This window comes from Xyrauchen texanus, chromosome 35, assembly GCF_025860055.1.
Source record: "Xyrauchen texanus isolate HMW12.3.18 chromosome 35, RBS_HiC_50CHRs, whole genome shotgun sequence".
Lineage (NCBI taxonomy): Eukaryota > Metazoa > Chordata > Actinopteri > Cypriniformes > Catostomidae > Xyrauchen > Xyrauchen texanus.
In genome coordinates this window covers 11,270,729-11,291,141 of record NC_068310.1, presented here as the reverse complement: position 1 = coordinate 11,291,141, position 20,413 = coordinate 11,270,729, and the positions used below count along the sequence as shown (strand labels likewise).

Below are 20,413 nucleotides of genomic sequence, written 5' to 3'. Positions count from 1 at the left end.
CTGGGATAACATTTTAATTCACCAGTGCTGCACAATGGGGCCCATTGAGCCCAGAGGCAGAGCCGCAACATGGTGCCCACTGAGACCAGAGATAGAGCTACACAATGCAACCCACTGAATGCTGAGGTGTTTTGGGCCCTGGGGTGGTTCTGTACAAGCGTGGCTGATATCACATCATAAGGCTTTGCAGAAAACCACTGAAAACACAATCAGTGTTTTTAGTTTTCTGTTTTTTTTAATCCTAATCTGCTTCATGTTAATTACAGTATGCAATAAGCAACACTCACTTCAAAGATTTAAAATATTAGCAAGAAATAATTTGACAGCTGCAGGTCACAGCAGTGTCTCAGAGTTTCCTTATTTATGGTAAACCCGGAACTATCAGTTAATTTTACAAGTGTAATTTCCTGGCCTGGAACAATCATGAAAATTCTGTGGTCAAAAAGTGTGGGGACCTTGGTGTCTGTATATGCAGTAAATCCATATTTTTGTTTTTCAAAAATATGTAATCAAATGTATCAAATATAAAACATTACATTTTTGTCTCTTTTGGTGTCATGCTTGCCTGAAAACCTATTAATTTCTGATCTGTTTTCCAGGCCACATTGTACAAAGCTAAGCTATTATTATAAGGGAACTAAAGTGCTCTCTTAAATTACGTACTGGGTTGCCATGACCCCTTTATGCCATGACTTGCTCCCTCACAGCAGTGCTTGTTTTAAATATTTAAAAAAATCTAAAATCAATCTTTGTCTCCATTTGAGTAATAATCCTTAAGATTTCAGTAGTATTTTCCCTCCTGTATGTTTGCCATTAGAAGCCTTATGCTCCTTTATAGTAATAATTACCCCTGTCAGTGCTAATAGGGATGTTAAAAAGGTATTTCATTTCCTGTTGAATGTTTAATAGTCCATATTCAAGACACATTGCACCAGGAGACATAGAACACAACACAAAAGAGAGTTGTTGTATATCACCCTTGTTTCTCTCTGTATGGCAGACTCCTGCAGTTTTAGTCTCTATGTTTGTGCTTTTTAAGGGTGACATTACAATTTTTACTTACAGAATATAAACCATCTCAATCGGTTTGTTTTGAGGTCTCTGCTGTCTCTTAATGTGTTGTACAGGAATGAATAAGGTGGAGGAGAAGTTAAAAGTCAATCGGATGAAGAGGGCGGAGGGGCCTCTGTTCACTGAAGAGACCCAGAAGAAGCAGCCAGTACCAGCTCCCAACAGAAAAGAGTCTGCTGCAATCAGTTCAGGTCTCTCTCTTCTCTGTTTGTATGACCCCTTTTATACCTGATATTAACAGTTCAAACACATCTCCTGTGACCATTTGTGCTTTTCAAGGGGAGATTGTCTTATTTTTTACTATAACTTCAATCCATATTTGTTCCTGTCGACCTTCAAATGTGGTTATGGGATTTGATTACACTGTCTCCGAGACATATTGAACCCTTTTTACCTATATTTAGTGCTGTCCATGTGTGATTAAATCACCTGTGATAGACATTAATACCTGGTGTAAACATAGTCTATCGTGTATCTACGGGGAGAATCACAATGACAACAGAGCACACATGAAAGCTGATATTGATGGCAAAATAACATTTTAGAACAAAATATGAGTAAGGAATAACGAACAGTCAACCGGTCATTATCGAAAAGAAACAAACATCAGCAACAGGGTGATCAGGACCCTGACACAAAGTGGGGAGTTCTTGTATCACTCTGAAGGATTTTATTATGTGGTAATGACCCACTGAATGGACATTATCTCGCGTATTACATTGCTACCGTAATTTCCGGACTATACGCCGCAACTTTTTTCCCACGCTTTGAATCTCGCGGCTTATAAAATGACGCGGCTAATATATGGATTTTTCCCGCTTTCAAATGTTTTATATATATATATATATATATATATATATATATATATATATATATATATATATAAAAAAACATTCTGTGACGTGCTCAGTTTTTTGGCGGCGTGAAGCTTTCATTAGACCAATGAAATTGCCGAACGGGTTAAGGTCAAACAACTTTTTTGTTTACTGTTTAGATTAAATCGAAGCGCTCAAACTTCCCATCATTCTGATTACGGTAGTAATTTTGTCACCCTCACCATGGCAAAGACATGGAGAAACGCATATGATGCTGCTTTCAAGCTGAAGGCGATTGATCTGGCTGTTGCACGGGAGCTTGGTCTTAATGAGTCGATGATAAGACGTTGGAAACAGCAGCGTGAGGAATTGACTCAGTGCAAAAAGACAACTAAATCTGAGGCTATTCAACTCCGACACTGAAGGAGATGACTTCAGTGGTTTCAGTGCACAGGACGAGGAAGATAGTGACCAATGACTTTCTTGGTAGGCTACTATTTACTGCAAATGTTTTATTACAAGCCGTATGTGGCAGCGGGGGCGTGGTCAAGCGCCCGTCCGGGAGAGAAAAGCTGTAAGGGCGCTTACACCTGCGCTTAAATTATGTCTAACACCGGTGTCTAATTTCAAGTGCCCTGCTTCACATGTCCTTCTTGGGAAAACTGTCACACGGGCACCAGTGTGACAGTTTTCAGCAGGGCACTTGACGTTCCTGGTAAGGCTTTTAATGGCCACAGCAATGTTTACAATCAATTTTATAAAGTTTCTCAATTCTTCTATGCGCCAACACTAGACTGACGTGTGTCACTCTCTCAGCTTTGTGGCTGCTGCCTTTTTATGCCGCTCTCCCCATGCTTACTGAAATTAGACACCGGTGTTACACATAATTTAGCTCAGGTGTAAGCGCCCTTACCGCTTTTCTCTCCCGGACGGGCGCTTGACCACGCCCCCGCTGCCACACCGTGTTTCGTTAAAGCCTATTTATTTTTGTTACAAGCCGTGTTTTGTTAAAGCCTGAGTAAAGTTCATTTGTTTCAATGTACCGGTAGGCACCTGCGGCTTATAGACAGGTGCGGCTTATTTATGTTCAAAATAATATTTTATTTAAAAATCAGTGGGTGCGGCTTATATTCGGGTGCGCTCAATAGTCCGGAAATTACGGTACTTATGAAATTAATAAATGGTATGCTGATTTCAGTTGAAATTATTTTATTATTTGAGAAAAAAGAGACTACAGAGTGATACAAGATAATTTATACAGTTTAGCAGTCATTATACAAAATATTTGAATGCAGAATGCCATGATTGACCAATCAGAATGAAGTATTCCAAAGAGCCATATGTAATAGGAATATTTAGCCATCATACATCCATAGTCTGATAACTTGATACCTGAGTGAGGGCATTTTGTTTCCAGCCATATTTAAACAATTTCATTTAAATCAACATCAAACACAAAAGTATCTGTAAAGATTTCGTATTTCAGCAAATGTACTTTTGGGATAGTTTAAATAATTATTCGGGGATGCTACATGGGGCCGTACTAACCCCAGTGGTGGAACTGCACCATGTGCCCACTGAACCCAGAATATTGGTCGCTTGGGACTATAGTAAGTAGGACAACAGTCAATTATTCAGTTTAGCGGTCATTATACAAAAATATTTGACTGTAGAATTCTTCAAATGACCATGAACATTCAGTATTAAGTATTCCAGAGAGCCATGTAATAAGAATGTGTAGCTAGCTACCATACTCCCAGTCTAATAACATGGTACCTGTGAGCAGACCTGGGTATATGTATTCTGTCTCTCTCTTTGTTTCTATCTTAGTGCCCCCAGCTGAAGTCCAGTGGCAGAACACCATATCTGAGAGGGGGGAGGTGATCTGCCCCACATGCTCCATTGTCACCCGCAAGACCATCCACGGCCTTAAGAAGCACATGGAGATCTGTCAGAAGGTGAGGAGTTACAACACCTATCACTCTGGCCTCCTGGCTAACTTACTAATGTCAATATTACGCCTCACATTTAGGCTTATAGGAATTATTTTTAGAGGTGTGAATCTTCACTGGCTTCCTGATTCGATTACGATTCAAAGGGTAATCACAATGCATCTTGTCCTTGTTTTTTTTTTGTTTCTTGGAAGGCTGGATAGTGCACTAAATTCTCTAGTTCTAAGAACTCATGTGTGTGTGATCCTTAACTTGATGGTCCGCTTGCTTGAGAAGCAAAATATGGACAGCCGCTAGATCCATGTTGGGTCAGTTCTTCTGTAACGAATGGTTGCTGAGATGAGACAGGAGTTGGAGGATCTATGTGCAGGCTTTAATAAAAAAAAAATGTACAGTCAAACAATAAATGGGAACTCAAAACAGCAATAAACAAGAACTGACAAAAGAATACAAAAACAAAGGGGTATTTATACAAACAAAACCTAATGATGAAATCCCCCGGATTATATATATATTATTATTATTATTATTTTTTATGTAAATTTAAAGATAACTATGTATCTTTATTTCATCATTATATATTTAATTATATTTATACGAGGGGCTTTCTCAGCAAATATTTGTATATGCGATTAAATGCGATTAATCACGATTAATTAATGGGGACACCATGTAATTAAGTCGATTTAAAAAAAAATTGCGATTGACAGCCCTAATTCAAACACATTCATGCACTTTAAGCGTGGCTAAAGTGACTAATTATTAATTGGGGCCACAGTACAGTTTAAAAAGAAAGTTCAAAAATAAAGGAACAAAAGTGCAACAATCAAAGCTTTAATGTATTACTTTCCTTCTGTTGTTTACAGTACAACCAAACCACAGAGGAAGTGGAGAGGGTAGTGTTCCAGGCATGCAATTAGACACCTCTCTCTCAGGACCCCACGTTCAGGGCTAGAGGGAACCATTAGGAGAATTTTATTGATTGGCCCTCTGTGAGGGAGATGTAGAGAGCGGCCCTACCCTGTGTGCATGTAGAGTAGAGTCCTATAGTGCCTTCCCAGTCTAAAGTACAACTCTATAAAAATTATGACATGTCTATTAAGGAGGAATCGATCTGCTGTGTTATTGTGGGGTCATGAGTAATTGCAGTTTCTCTGGCCTCTTTTTGAGCTCTGTGTGGAAATAATTCACCTGTGATGAGCATTAAGTAAGACATTTTATGGCAAAATAATTGCATTAAAACATAATCATTGACCTTATTGTTCCTCATTTGTGTATTTCATGTCAGTGCAGTATAGCTTTACATCCTAAGGCCTATGTACACCAAGAGCAAAGAGAATCGTTACAATAAGCATCCAGTGATTACATTCCACTGTGGCCCGACTGGAAGCGTGTTGCATCAGCAGCGTGGAAACTAGGAAGTAATTGTGTTTGCATAATTAGTGACGTGCACGATTCAGAGGTTACATTAAATTTTTACTCCACTGATGGTTAGGTTTAGGTTTAGGTGGGAGGGGTACATTTTATAAAATTATATTCCTCTTCACTGTATTACTGCCTGTACAGCTAAAAGCAACTCACTTCACAACTCGCTTTTGGCGCCTATCCATAGACATTTCACCTGAAAATGAAGCTCACACATGCCCATACACCAAACAACACTTACTGTTTTGCCACTGGGGGCAGTGTTTCGAATATTGGTTTGCACTAGACCCCGAAGCCGCCGCCAGGTGCCGCCATTTGCGCCATTTAGAATTTCAGCCGCCGCCAGCCAATAATTTCGTAAGCCAAATTGAGCCGCCATCTGATAAAGTTTGGCTGAGCCGGCTAGAATTATTTGCAATTCTATAATTCTATCACATAGAGACATACACACACCGAAATATATAAACAATACACGAGATCTATTTTCCCACTGGATTCATAACAGCACAGTCTTGTGCTCGTTGCTACGATACACAGACTCACAGTGAATTGACGACCAATTAAAATTGCTCGTTTTCCGTACAGAAGAAGCGATGCATTTTTTTCTCGCACTGAGGTGAAATGGCGGAAAGAAGCAAGCAAGGTAATTTTGATCTCACTTCTCACATACTTTCCTAATTCCTACTTACTTTTTTTTTTTTTTAGGGCACGGTTGCACAAACACCTGAATCAAAGATTGATGTTATGAAACAAATATTCTGGAACGGAGAGATTTATAGCACTGAACGTGATATTACTGCAGTAACAAACCACCGTTTCCACATTGCTAATTCACGACGCATGCTTCAGTGTACATTGAAGTGAAATGTGCAAATCTTTGTCCAAAATAATACTGATAAAAGTGTGTGTTTATTAAGGCGAGACACGGCAGGCAAAAACATCATTTTCTTTTTACTGGTCAATTTTGAGATTTTTGGATATTTGTCTTCAATAACATGTCTTCTTTCAGACTTGTGGTGAAAAAAAGTCTTTATTTTACTACACTTCGTCTGTTTGCGTCTGTAGATTTCTCATAAAATTCAACAAAAGTTTGCATTCTTAATCAAGGTGTAATATGATAAGCTTCATCCATGATAATTCCAAGTTATTGTATACAACCTAGCCTACATATATTTAGCCTAAACACAACACATTGTAGGCTATTTGAAAATGTTTAGTAGCATACAGACTACAAAATAAATATGTACATACATTGTGAAAGTAAAATCTGGTGTTTTCTTTATTACATTGTATTGCATTTTGTAGAAATATATTGTAAGCCATGCATTGCTTGGAAATATTGAGATCTAGTAAATCAGTATAACATAGACATCTGTAGACATGAAATTGCAGCTTCAGCCATTTCCAGCTATGAAAAGTTTGGCGGCTGCAGCAGCCATTTAGGTTTTGGCTGAGCCGGCTAGCCAGCCAATAACTTCATCAGCCAGCCATTATTCTCAAAACAAATGGCTTCTAGTTTGCACAGACCAAATTTAGCTAAAAGAAAAGTTAACCTACTGTTTCCGAATTCACTGTGAGATCAGTCTGGTTCCGAAAACATGACCCAACAGCTGAAATCTTATTCATAGTGAGAGTTTTCTCCAAACAAATGTAAAAATACCAACCTATTGGAAAAGAAAATAAGCCTCACTTTGACATCACATTTCGGACACAGTGTGAATAAGTGCATAGGAATGCATTGTTTCAATGTTCACAAAAAAACATTGCTTTTCAGTATGAAAATGTGGTGTTTCACTGTGGTATTGAAATTATTCAATTTTAGCATATTATTAATTGCCACAAATACCACAAATATTAGCATTATTATATGCTGTATATAAACAAGTTATTTCCCAGTAATTTCTGTAATAAATTATGTATGATTGTAATATCTACTATAAAATGTCATTTTTTTTTTATGGAGGATGACATCATTAACGTTTGGCCTCTTTCCTGCAGCTGCGGGATGCTCTCAAATGTCACCAGTGTCAGAAGCAGTTCAGATCCAAAGCTGGACTCAACTACCACTGCATGACTGACCACATTAAGGTGAGTGTTTGTGTGTGCTCGTGTGCAGCAAATCAGTGTTATTATTACATTACATGACCACTACAGAAACCAGTGGCCGCTCCACAGCCACATCAGCCTCTAATCTCTATTACATCTTATGACACCATCTCCATGATACAGCACTACTTTAAGACCTAAAGAATCCATTAGCCTCTAACCATTAACTGCACATATGTGAGGAGGCCTTATAGCTCACATCTAGCAAGTGTGTTTATCTTGAAAATGACAACTGAAAACTAATTCAAATCGGAAGCTAAGCTAAACTAATCCTCAATGGCTCCAAAACTACTCAAATAAAATAGTGTCAGGTTTTGATATACAGTATATAATAAAATGTGTTCATTTTTAAAACCTTTAAAACCCTCTAAAATCTTTAGAAATCACACAGAACTGAATAAAAGAGTTTTCATGTCAAATGCAATAAATATTTCAAGCGTATCTACATACTGAATATCAGTTAATGTCTTTGGTAGCACTTAAAAATAATAAAACTAAAATTAAAAATACACAAAAATATATGACTAAACTGAAAATGGAAAAAATAAATAAACTAATACTAACAATCATAATGTGAAAATGAATGAAAACTAAACTAAATTAAATGGACAAACTGAAAATAAAAGTTACTAAATTTTAGCTCACAGTCACTAAAATGTCTTTTAAAGTGGTCTTATATAAACTGTAATAATTAGACCAACATATCAAAGATATTAACAGCTTTTTTTGCCAGTAATCTTTTTCCAAGTCAAATAATGGTAATCAGCTTAGTGAGTACAGTTTGACTGCTTTTTCCAATCACATTTCAGCCTATGTAAACCTCATGAGGTTTTCTGTAAAAGCATGAGATGAAAAAATGGCTAAAGTGGGTCAATGATATTTGCTTAATCTGCCAACCTTGTGCATTAGCGGGAACCAATGTTTCCAGAGAAATATGTTAAATTATGCACAACCAGTTGTCTCGGAAACAGTATGAAACATTAATGAAGAAGTGCATTCAGAACTCTGATTCTTTGAGTATGTGTAGATGATTTATAGACACTTAAGTCAGTTGTCTCATAGAGCCACACTTTTGATATTCATCATAAAGACGAATCCACTTTGCAGCTTATTCTGGTCAAAAACCACCCACTTAGACAGCAAGAGGCCATGTGACTGACATGTAAAGCAACCAACTTTATGTCAGAATAGACCAAAGTAGAAAAAACTTCTCTCTCTCTGTCTACCTTATCATTATCAGCTCTTGGTGTCTTGTGTGCCTCTGGGTGCTAGCGCTAACATGTTTTAGCATCTTAATTGTCTGTGACTTCATTTTTCAGTACAGAACTTAACTCACAGTCCAGACATTGTGTTTGCCCTGTGTTCAAGTCTCCAGTGTCTTGTTTAGATATCTTTTATGTCTCATTTACAACCCCAATTCCAAAAAAGTTAGGACATTATGAAAAATGCTAATAAAAACAAAAAGGAGTGATTTGTAAATTATATTCACACTTTGCTATATTGAAAACACTACAACTAAACATTATATGATGTTTTACCTTGTGAATTAAATTTTTTTCATACATTTTTGGATTGCAGCACGTTCCAAAATGGGGAATTTAAGACTAACAACAATTTGACGAGTTAAAATAACGAAGCGATGTGAATCAGAAGATGATGCAGTCGTGTCATAGTATATAAGGAGTTTCTAAAATCAGCTTAGTCCTACAAGAGCAAGGATCATTAGAGACTTGTCAATTTGCCAACAGATTCTTCAGCAAATAATCCAGAACATTGAGAACTGTGTTCCCCAAAGACAAATAGGAAGTATTTTGGGTATTTCACCCTCTACGGTGCATGATATAGTTAAAAGATTCAAGGAATCTGATCAAATCTCGTTGTGTAAAGGACAAGACGAAAACCACTTCTGAATGTGCGTGGTCTCTGATCCCTCAGACATCACCATCTTAAAAAACATCATTCATCTGTAATGATATCATGAACATGGGTTTGGGATAACTTTACTTTAGTAAACTTTTGTTAGTCAACACCATTCGCCGCTGCATCCACAGATGCAAGTTAAGTCTTTACTATGCAAAGCAGAAGCCCTACATCAACACTGTCCAGAAGCGCTGCTGACTTCTCTGGGCTCGGTCTCATCTTAGATGGAAAGTAGAACATTGGAACTGTCAATTTTTGGTCTGATGAGTCCACATTTCAAATAGTTTTTGAAAAACAGCCATTGTGTTGTCCAGGCCAAAGAGGGAAAGGACCATCCAAGCTGTTATTAGCGTCAGTTCCAAAAGGCCAGTGTCTGTATGGGCCAGGGGTGTGTCAGTGCCCATGGCATGGGTAATTCACACATCTGTGAGAACACCATGAATGCAGACAGATATTTAAAGATTTTGGAGCATCATATACTGCCATCCAGCACCATCTTTTCCAAGGAAATCCCCGCATTTTCCAGCAGGACAACTTCAAACCACATACTGTCCGGATTACAAGTGCATGACTGTGTAAGCAGAGAGTGCGGGTACTAGATTGGCCTGCCTGCAGTCCTGATCATCTCCAACTGAGAATGAAGCACACCATACAGCAATGAAGACCCTGTACAATTGTGCAGCTGAAGACCTACATAATACATTAATGAGGGAAATTCCACTTTCTTAACTTAAACTTGTATCTTCAGTGCCCAAATACTTAATAAGTGTTATTAGAAGAAATGGTGATGTGTCACAGTGGTAAACACTTGACTGACCCAACTTTTTTGAAGCGTGATGCAATCATCTGATTTTTAAATTACTGTACATAAAAAAACAATGACATTCACAAGGTAAAACGTTACATAATGTTTAGTTGTAGTGCTTTTAATATAGCAAAGGGTGAATATAATTTACAAATCACTCCTTTTTTGTTTTTATTAGCATTTTTCATACTATCCCAACTCTTTTGGAACTGGGGTTGTACAATACTGATGTATTTAAAAGCCAATATACAGTGTTGTATAAACCGAAGTCTTGAAAGTTGCCATAAACATGCCTTGAGTAATGGCCCCTCTATAAAGAGTGCTGGGCATCTGGCTTTTGGAAAGCATTGATTGGAACCAAATTGGCTGTAAAGTCTTAGGGACTAATGTGTTGTGTTATGTTTGTTTCCTATTTCTAAGACCTCAGCGACTAAAAATGAGGTTGGGGAGGAGAGAGGGAGAATACGGCGCCTCCTCAAACACATGGGCCAAATCAAGTGCCCCAATGAGGTAAGAATTTGTCTTCAGTGGTTGCCATCTATCTATCTGTCTGTCTGTCTATATATCTGATTGTGTTCGTCCATCCGTCCACCCACCCGCCTGACAAATATGCTTATTGGAAAGAAACGTTTTGTGCCGATATTCCTATAAATATAATTTTTTGCAATAATCAGTTGTTTACCATAGGAAATTAAGGTAACAGGGTTGGTATAGTGTGTCTCTGACAAACTTAAGAAAATATAAGATCAACAATATAAGAGTTCCCTTACTGAAAGAATAAAGATGAAGTCATTATCTCATTATAAGTTTCCTTTTTATGTATAGAAATTCTTTTCTACACTGCTCTTCTCAGCAGGACTGTCTGATTGAAATGACACATTTTCTGATCTGTAGAGAAAATGTTGAAGAGAGAAAAATGGGAAATATCACTGAGAGGGGATCAGAGGAGGGAATTTTTGAGGAATGCGGTTTGGTTACTAATGTGTGACATACTTGGGTGAAGTATGTTAATGTAGTACAGCTGTAGACTGATGGTTTAATCATTCACTCTTCCAGGCTTAATCTTCAGCTTAAGCTCCTGAAGTGTTGCATTACACTCAATGGCATTGCCTGGTGTACAGTAATAACAAACAGTCCCCTTAAAAGTAACCATGAGCCCAGACAATAAACCTAGAGAAAGCCCATGGCTCAAGCAGAACAGTGTGTTAATTAATGAAGCATGTTTAATTCTGTCTCATACAGGGCTGTTCAGCTCACTTCTCCAGTCTGATTGGTTATCAGTACCATCATAAACGCTGTGGCGGAGAGATGGTGGATTCAGAGAAACATGTGTTCATGTGTCAGCACTGTGGGAAGACCTATCGCTCAAAATCTGGCCTTGACTACCACCTGCACTCTGAGCACCCAGCTGCCACCCCGCCAACACACACGGTGAGATTACATGGTTAGATAACACGGCATAGGCCTGATCCCACATTATTTGAATAATGTCAAATAATTCTGGTTTTATTGATCATTCAGTTACCCACAGCACCACCTGACACATTGAAATTGACCTACTGTAGAATGTAGTTTTTAAATTTTCTATTTGTAGGATAGCGGGATAGTCTGTTCAATATGTTGAACTGTTATGCACCTGGGTGACAACCGTTCACCAGATGAAACTTTATGGATAAATCTTTCTACAAAATCTATTAAACAAAGCAAAAAATAGGTCTCTTTTTTATGTTATTATTTGAAGGAACCCCTTAAATTCAGCCTAATATTTCCAGTTTAAGGTCATTAAGAATGTTTTTTTTATCCATTGAGTGAGAATGGGACAGACTGTGAATTCAAAAGTTCAACAAGAGCTATTACTGTACATCCATCCTTAACTTGTTTTCATTTGCATCACATTAAAGGGATAGTTCACCCAAAAATGAAAATTATCATATAATTTACTGGCCCTCATGCCATCACAGATGTGTATGACTTTCTTCAGCAGAACACAAAAGAAGATTGGAAAAAGATCTCTGTAAATCCTCACAACACAAGTGAATGGTGATCAGACCTTTGTAGATAAAAAAAACATAAAGGAAACATAAATGTAATCCATATGACTCAAGTGTTTAAATCCATATCTTCAGAAGCCATTTAATAGGTGTGGGTGAGAAACAGAACAATATTGAAGCCCCTTTTTACTCTAAATCTCTACTTTCACATTAATTTATAGTAAAAAGTGGCTTAAATATTGTTCTGTTTCTCACCCACACCTATTAAATGGCTTTCAAAGTTTTCAAAGATTCAAAGTTTTGGTCATCATTCACTTGCATTGTTCAGACCTTCAGAGCTGAAATATTTTTCTAAAAATCTTAACTTGTGTTCTGCAGATAAAAGAAAGTCATAGACATCTCGGATGACATGAGGGTGAGTAAATGACATGAGAATTAAAGTTTTTAGGTGAACTATCCCTTTAAATATGTAATTTACTCTACTTAAGTACAGTATATAGGTAAAACATTTTGGAAGAAAATAGTTTCCGTTAAACTTGATAAGCCTGTAATGCACGTTACAGAATAAATTCTTTGCCTCAAAGATTGTTTCTGTCCCCCTCACCTCATGTAGCTCACAGCTGAGGAGTGTAAACAGGAAGAGAGGAAAGAGAAGGAGGAAGTGCAGGAGGAAATGGAGCAAGAAGAGACCATTCTGAAGAAAGGCAGGGGTAAGGTGAAGGAGAGAGCAGAGGAGCAGGTGGAGCTGGTTGGGGAGAGGAATGAGGAAAAGCCAGAGGTGGAGGAGCTGCTGGATTTTGACAGGACGCCCAGTGGAAGGGTGCGACGGCACTCCGCTCAGGTGGCTGTGTTTCACATGCAGGAGATCGCAGAAGACGAGCTGGCCAAAGACTGGGGAAACAAACGGCGCATCAAAGACGACCTTGTGCCAGACATCAAAAGAGTATGCACACATACACACAGTCTGCTTTCATAAATCCTTTGTAAACATTGGCTTTTTGGTGTTTGTTAAGGCATGCATCACTATTTTTATTGCTTATATGTTGATTTAGGGATTTGTTCTAAACCCAAAACCCTAATAGTTAAGGGATATTTCACCCAAAAAGGAAAGTTCTGTCAAAATGTTCTTGTTTAATTTTGTTCTGTTAGCTCAACTACACACGACCAGGCCTCCCCAGCTTTAACCCCAAAACTGTGGAGAACTGGAAGAATGAGGTGAAGGAGAAAGGATTCATCTGCTGCTCCAACTGCGTAAGAACACTCTTGTTTTTCTGATTTCACATTCTTCATTGGCTGTCGTTCCTGGGATTCTGTAATATTTAAACTTGGTATTTTTAGCGCATTCGAATTTTACTACATTTAACAAAATTTTGATGAAATGGAAATTGTTTGAAAATGATTCTATACAATAATGATTTAAAAATAATAATCTGCCTACTGCTCATGTGTCCCTCATACCAATTTAATGACTAGTCTACACATAACATTTATTACAATTTTCTAATTTTTATGTGATGAAGCTACAATTAGGGAAATTGTGTGTCTATCTCATTTTTTTTTGTTTACATTTTTTTTAATTCAGATTTGTAACTAAAAACCCTGCTAACTCTTGACATGTCAGGATGTGCTCAGCAAACATCACAATGCATTTTTAATTGTGTTCACATTTTCTCATCTCAACCCCTCTCTCAACAATTCTCCTACCCACATGTTTTTATCATCATGTTTCATTGAAGGAAATGTATAGAATTAGTTATATGTATAATGTGTAATATGTAGTTATAAGTATAATATATTGAGTATTCCCATTTTTGTATTTTTTTTTTTTTCATAATTGTATATCATTTTTTTTTTTTAAACAAATATTCATAATTGTAGTGAACAGCTCAACCCCGTCACTGTTTGACAATGAACAATGTGACAGGGTTGTGTTTGATGAAGTTTTTTTGCTTAAAATGGCCACTGTTCCTTGTGTGATGTTGGACAGAAGACCTTCATTTATTAAGAAATGAATTAAAATCAAGGACTAAAAACTAAATGTTTTTTTATTTTGGTTTGTTCCGGTTATCTATCATTTAATTACAGATTTGTTTCTCAGTCAAAACGCGGCAGCATCAAATCTGTATTAATGCATCGTATATAACAGTAATGGAGTGAAGACTTGGAAACATCTGAGAAATGTACTTTTAATGTAACTAATAATGATTTCCTCATATCTGGATTAGTATATGTAGTATTTATATATAGTTGTTAAAAAGGACTTCATTCACAGAATGTGACATCCACAGCGGGCAATTAGACAAAGACATTTTGATGCAGCAGTTTCCTTCAGGATCAATGCACATGTTTCATTTTTCTTTGCCAACATGAAGTGGTGTAGTTCCAAAAATGTACTGTGATAAACCCTTTGGCCTTTGGTTTCATGAAAAAATTATCAGAATGAAATGAACCGGTTGTAACCGATTACTAGCATTTTAAAATAATGTTTTCACTCCGGAACAATTGAAAAGGTTTTTGTTCACATTTCTGGTTTTTGCTTAATTTCATGTGACAGGATTGAATTGTAAAACTTGACGATACCCACCAGACTATAATACATTTCAAAATATGAACACGAAAAATATGATATTTCTTACCTGTCACTGCACCATACAGTTTAGGAAAGGTAAATGATGTCCCCTCTGGTTCATAATGGCACACATGGGTGAAACCCAAAATTTCATGGACTGAAAATGGTTAGTGTGTTGGAGTTGAGTTCAGACTGAGGGACAAAACTTTATAGCCTGTTTTCATAAAAAGCTTGGTATAAAGAAGACATTCTTTTATGATAAAGATTATAATACTGCAATAATTCTCTTTAAATTATAATGGACATATGAACTGAAACTAACATGTGAATTAACAACTGAAAAATTAAAACCTTGAAAACCCTTGTTTGCTAGAATTTTGTTCAGAAATGAGTTTTTCCTTTATTTCATAACAGAATTGTGAAGCTGTGTACTCCAGTGTATCTGGACTTAAAGCTCACTTGGCAAACTGCAACAAGGTATCACTAGGCCTATAAATTTCTTTCCATAGTTGTATCATGCCTGTCAGATCATCACTCTCACTACTGTAATTGCTCTCTGCACAGGGAGGGGGCGATGTGGGGAAGTACACCTGTTTGCTCTGTCAGAAGGAGTTTAGCTCTGAGAGTGGTGTAAAGTACCATATCAGCAAGACACATTCTCAGGTAATCCATACTCTCTCACAAACACCCTTGACATGTTCAGAAAAGTTAGCTGAGCACTTACCCTTCAAAGTATCCCAGAATAAAAATAAAACAACTGTTCACCAAAACTTTTTACACCTGGTCTTGTGTAAATAAACAGCATGAATATTCTGGCAATCTCTGAAAATTGTTCTACCCATACCCATGAATGAATGCTAAAAGCACTATGGTTCATAATGTGCTTTAATGTAAAATACAACTCATCTGAGTATAACAACATCAACAGCTCAGTTTCCATCTGGAATGCTGGCTTCAGAAATCTTACTGGTCAGTGAGTCATCCAAACAAACAAAGAAAAAAGACCTTTAAAGGCAATTTCGATGATTTTATTTGAGTGATTGGCATGACACCATTCACATTTTCAGCACAATCTTCAAATTTAACTACTTAACATGCTTTATCACAATCTGCAAGTAGTATGTGTTAACCCACACAAACACTGGTTAGACATCTCCACTAAGCTAGCTTGATGACTATGAAAATGTCTAGGTTACTATTGTAACTCCGGTTCCCTGAAAGGAGGAAACGAGAAGTTACGATTTAAATCAAATTGAAATCGATATATGGCTTAGTGATTATGAAAGTGCTGTGATTGAAATATTTTGAGGCGCCGTGTGTTCCAGAGTGAAGAGTTGTTCAGGTGCGTGTTCTGTGCTCACACGTGCTGTGTTTTTCCGTCTCAGAGCGGCTCATTTCACTGCTGAAATATTTTTTACATTTATATATGTATATTAGGGATGTGTGAGACTACTCGAATAAATGGTACAGCTGCTGCTAGTCGGCATTGGAAATAATAGTCGACTAGTCTGTTAATATTGAATTCCCATAAAACATTTTATTTATACATTTACACTTTGCATTATATTGTTTTTATCATTACTTAAAAAATTATTAACACAATTATTTAACACGTTTATCTGGAGGATGATTTCATGCTTCTCTCTTTCCCTCACGGTGCGCACAGATCAATGTTCTGATGAGCAAAACATGGTATGTTATCAAACCCTGTGCCCCGTCTCAGAAATGTCCAAGGTTGGCAGGTCTGATAATGGATGACACCCCGAGAGCCCTGATCACTCTGAATAGTTTTCCATCACGTCTCATGTCTCATTGAGCCTATACAAGGTGGATTGGAAGACGGCCTCCTCAGGACATTCGACTGAAGATGCGAGAGGAACTCTTCAACCTTTTCAGCGGCAATCAATATTGTGGCAAGGCTACGTAATGTCTTGTTCCCTCCTTTCAGGACGTTCCTTTTCAAGTCGCTCACTTGATGTTAAGTCGATGGTAGGGGTCCATATACCACAATGCCACAATACCGATTTGGCAGCAGCTGCTACCAAAAAATGTGGTTGAAAGTTTTGAAACACTTAACTGAAATGTTTCTCATGATTTTAAAAATCTTTTGATCTGTAGGTGTATGCTTAAATGTTTGAAATTAGTTTTGTTGACAAAATTTAATTGTGCCACCATATTCATTTATTTCATTATAAAACTAAAATGTAATTAAAAAAAAAGTGTTTGAAATTGATGACATGGACCAAATTGGTTTCCTCTTTTGCAGATCTGACATAGTCAGGAGCGCTTTGGCTGGCCTGTGGGTCTTTCCCCACCATTGCGCGAGCCTGGCCACCATGCTTTACATCTCAGTCATGGGTGCTATAGTCTCACTATCAGCTTGGTGCTGCTTGACAGGGCTGAAGCCGGATGAGCATTAGTTTTGGCAGGGTGTGCCCCTGACGAAAATAGTGAGCAAAGTGCCTTTTCAGCTGTTGCAAATAGTCAACATTTCATTGCCTGCAAGTGCTTCTTTACAGTCTCAAGCTTTTCTGAGAAAACTTCTATCGCGTCTCCAAACAAGCCCAGCTTTGACACCGGAGCATTAAGAAGTCTCACTTTGTCCACTTCACGCATCTCTTGATAGGTTTTAATTGCTCAAGTGCCACTATAGTGGTCATCAATCTACCGTTGGCCTGGGCAATAATCTTGGTGGCGCTCAAGTGAGATCAGTAGCGCTGCGCAACTTGTTAAGAGCCTGAGTTTGGGACCGTGCTTGCCCATGTCCCTCAGGATTTGTGCCTAAAAGACCTGCAAAATTGCCATGGTGTCCAAGGCCGATCCAGCTTGTCCTGAGGCCACACAAGACTTGGGAGCAGATGTAAGCCTACACAGTTTGGAAGGGAGAAAAGGACAATTCTTCCAGCCAAGTGCAGAAGTGGGGGATAAATGTGCCATAATCTTTTTGTCCACCTGTTGAAGGGTGGTATAGCCCTTCTGTTCTGCATGGTCCAGCATGGTAAAGGCAGTCAAACTTGTAATGTTTTGGAGAGCTCAGCATGCACCTCTGGAACGAATGGTACCTTACGCTGGTGTGGCGTATTTAGGGGTTTCAATGAATGTTCGCTAACTGGTTAGTTTGGTGGTGCTGTTTTATGCTATTAGCTTAGCTGTACTGTGTTTACAATATGGCGTCGGCAGGTTGCGCATGCGTTGTAAATTGCCCCAGAGGAGTCTCTTTAGGACTTCCTGTGAACTTTCGTCGCCATAGCAACCAACACCAGTTTGATTGGTGATCTGGGTCAAAGTTTCATCCATGCTAAAGAGAAGTATGATTAATTATTTTATTGGAGTAATATTATTCTCATGGTTTATTAACAATAATATTACACATATAGGTATAGCTCTGAAGCTAAATCTTTTAGAAACAGGGATGAGATTATTTATCAAAATATACCACAGTCAACATATCATTAAAAGGGAAACATGAATAATTAGTCATAACTCGTTATAATTAATTATGAACATTTGGATCAGTTAATAGAATCAACTTGATGTAGCTGAATTAACATTACAATCAGTTTATCTGTTGGTCCAGCAAACACTCAGTATTGATTGTCTAGCAATTCTCAGAAAGGATATTTTTTGTGGCCACACAAAAATAACTCTTACTTAGCATGGAGCTGAGATCGAATCGTTACATTTACATTGATTTACAAGCAGACCAGATTCAACCCGCAAGAATGTACACAAAAGTTTATTTATCTGAAATACAAACACATAACTAATCTAAACAAAAACATACACACAAAATACTCATACATGGGAAAGGGAAAATAAAATGAAACTGGAACAGCATAGGGGAACTGCAGTTATGAAAGAAGTCATTTTGACCATCTGAGAGAACCCTCGAGCTCTTAATTTAAAAGTACATTTGTTACAAAGGGGTTTTCACCTTATACTAAACTATGTTCAGTTAGTTACTGGTACGATACTTGCAATTGCCTTGGCTGTTGAGAGAGCGCCCTGATTTAGTCGCAGGAGAAAGGCTTGATTGTGCCTTGGGTCGATGGTGTGGAAGTTGCAACCAATTCCTTCCATGTTGAATGAAGAAATTAGGATGAACTCTGGTGTTCATTGACTCTATGGTCCAGGTAGTTGCAAATGGCTTGTTGAGGCCTGCCTGCCTGCAACCACATGGTCCGCACGACCATGCAGTCAAAGGTCAGGGGAAAGATCCAGGGGAAAAAAGAGAGTAAGAGGCTGGACGTGTCCTTTTAACTTCTGCTGGAGGAACCTCTCCTCTTGAGTCTGGCTTGACCAATGAGAAAGGTGCAATTCCAACGCGGTCTCATTTGCATGATTTTACATTAGCTGGTAGTCCCGTCAGAAGTCATGCATAAAACCGTATACAGTACAATAAAACTCTTTACAAGACAGTAATGATCCTATACACAATGTCCTGAGGATATACATGTTCATTTATGGACAGTTTGTCTATAATTTAGTGAAGAAAAGTCTGTTGTTCTGGGCTTTGAGTCCATTTCTTATGGGGTAAAGATTGCCCTGGCATGCAGCAGGTAACTTTCCCCACTCGGAATGTCACTGGGGGTACACTCTTTGCTGGTTCAGTGGCAGACAGTGGAAAGGCTTGATAATGATCAGTGGGGGAGCAGACATAACGGAGCCTGCGTGGGCCTCTGCTTGCTACAGTCTTGAGACATCTGTTGGCTTATTCATTAAATAATGAATAAATGTGTGTCTGATTGGTCCAGATGCTGCACTGGGAAGTGGCTTAACGCTGGTCCACAATCAGATACCATTCATCCAGTCATGAGAGCTTGGGATCGGATAGAGGAGACCATTCGAGTCTGAGCTCCTCAACTGCCCTGGAGAAAATGTGTACCAGTTCGGCTTCTGATCTGTTAACCCTCTTCTCTATTTCACTTGTGGGTTAGTCGGTCAGATCATCAGACAAAAGGTACCGTGCTTCACCTTCCAAATCTGTGATAGATATCACACCCTCGTCTGGAGATATGCAAAACAAAATCAAACTGTCCATCTCACCAGAGGGATGGAGATTTCCATGGGCCTATTTCACGGTCGAAAACGCTGGCAGGAGACTTTCCTCAAATTCACCATGCTCAATGTCTGAGCATGCCATGTCTCTCCGAGAAGATTGCCGACCATGAGCGTAGCGTCTTGATGCTCATGCACTTCCAGTGAGCGCATTGTGCATCTTTGTATGCTGCTTCAGCATGGGTGCTGTCCAAGCATGAATGACAGTGATCATGCCCATCCTGTGGAGGGATGTGTCCACTGCATGGAAGACACTTGTGATATTCCATTCTTAAAGGGATGTATACTGTATATCACAGTGTTACTCTTTTAGTTTGTTCAGATGATCTTTCTGATAAGCAGGAGAGAAGACTGTCCGCTGAACTCTGTGCACACTCTCAATGAAGGTAGATGGCATGTTCCATAGAGAGAGACCAGTTTCTCGACTCTGAAGAGGTTCTGAGGAGGCTGTCTTCTGATCTGCCAGATATATGCTCGTGAGCATGGAAAATGGGACTTCGAAAGACATCCGCCAATGAAACTGAGTGATGGAAATTAATTCAGAGAGATCGGGGCTCTCGTGAGCGACTTGAAATGGAACAAGAGACCCTTTATTTCAATTATGAAAGTGTTTACAAATGAAGGCTGTGGATTTCACATGTTAATTTAGTGATTTTTTTTTTTTACACAATTAATAATGCCCCAGACCTGTACGAAAATTT

General features: G+C 38.3%; 1 protein-coding gene across 1 annotated transcript in view; it reads left to right on the top strand.

Annotated features, from left to right (window-relative positions):
* The window catches only part of LOC127629139 (zinc finger protein 512B-like), a 112,825-nt gene that overhangs the window by 88,794 nt on the left and 3,618 nt on the right, over positions 1-20,413 (top strand). Inside the window, exons 8-16 of the mRNA XM_052106221.1 lie at positions 1,128-1,262; positions 3,717-3,844; positions 7,262-7,351; positions 10,515-10,604; positions 11,337-11,525; positions 12,699-13,028; positions 13,235-13,336; positions 15,069-15,131; positions 15,219-15,317. Of these exons, the coding sequence (XP_051962181.1) occupies positions 1,128-1,262; positions 3,717-3,844; positions 7,262-7,351; positions 10,515-10,604; positions 11,337-11,525; positions 12,699-13,028; positions 13,235-13,336; positions 15,069-15,131; positions 15,219-15,317 (1,226 nt within the window). The remainder of the gene's footprint in view (positions 1-1,127; positions 1,263-3,716; positions 3,845-7,261; positions 7,352-10,514; positions 10,605-11,336; positions 11,526-12,698; positions 13,029-13,234; positions 13,337-15,068; positions 15,132-15,218; positions 15,318-20,413) is intronic.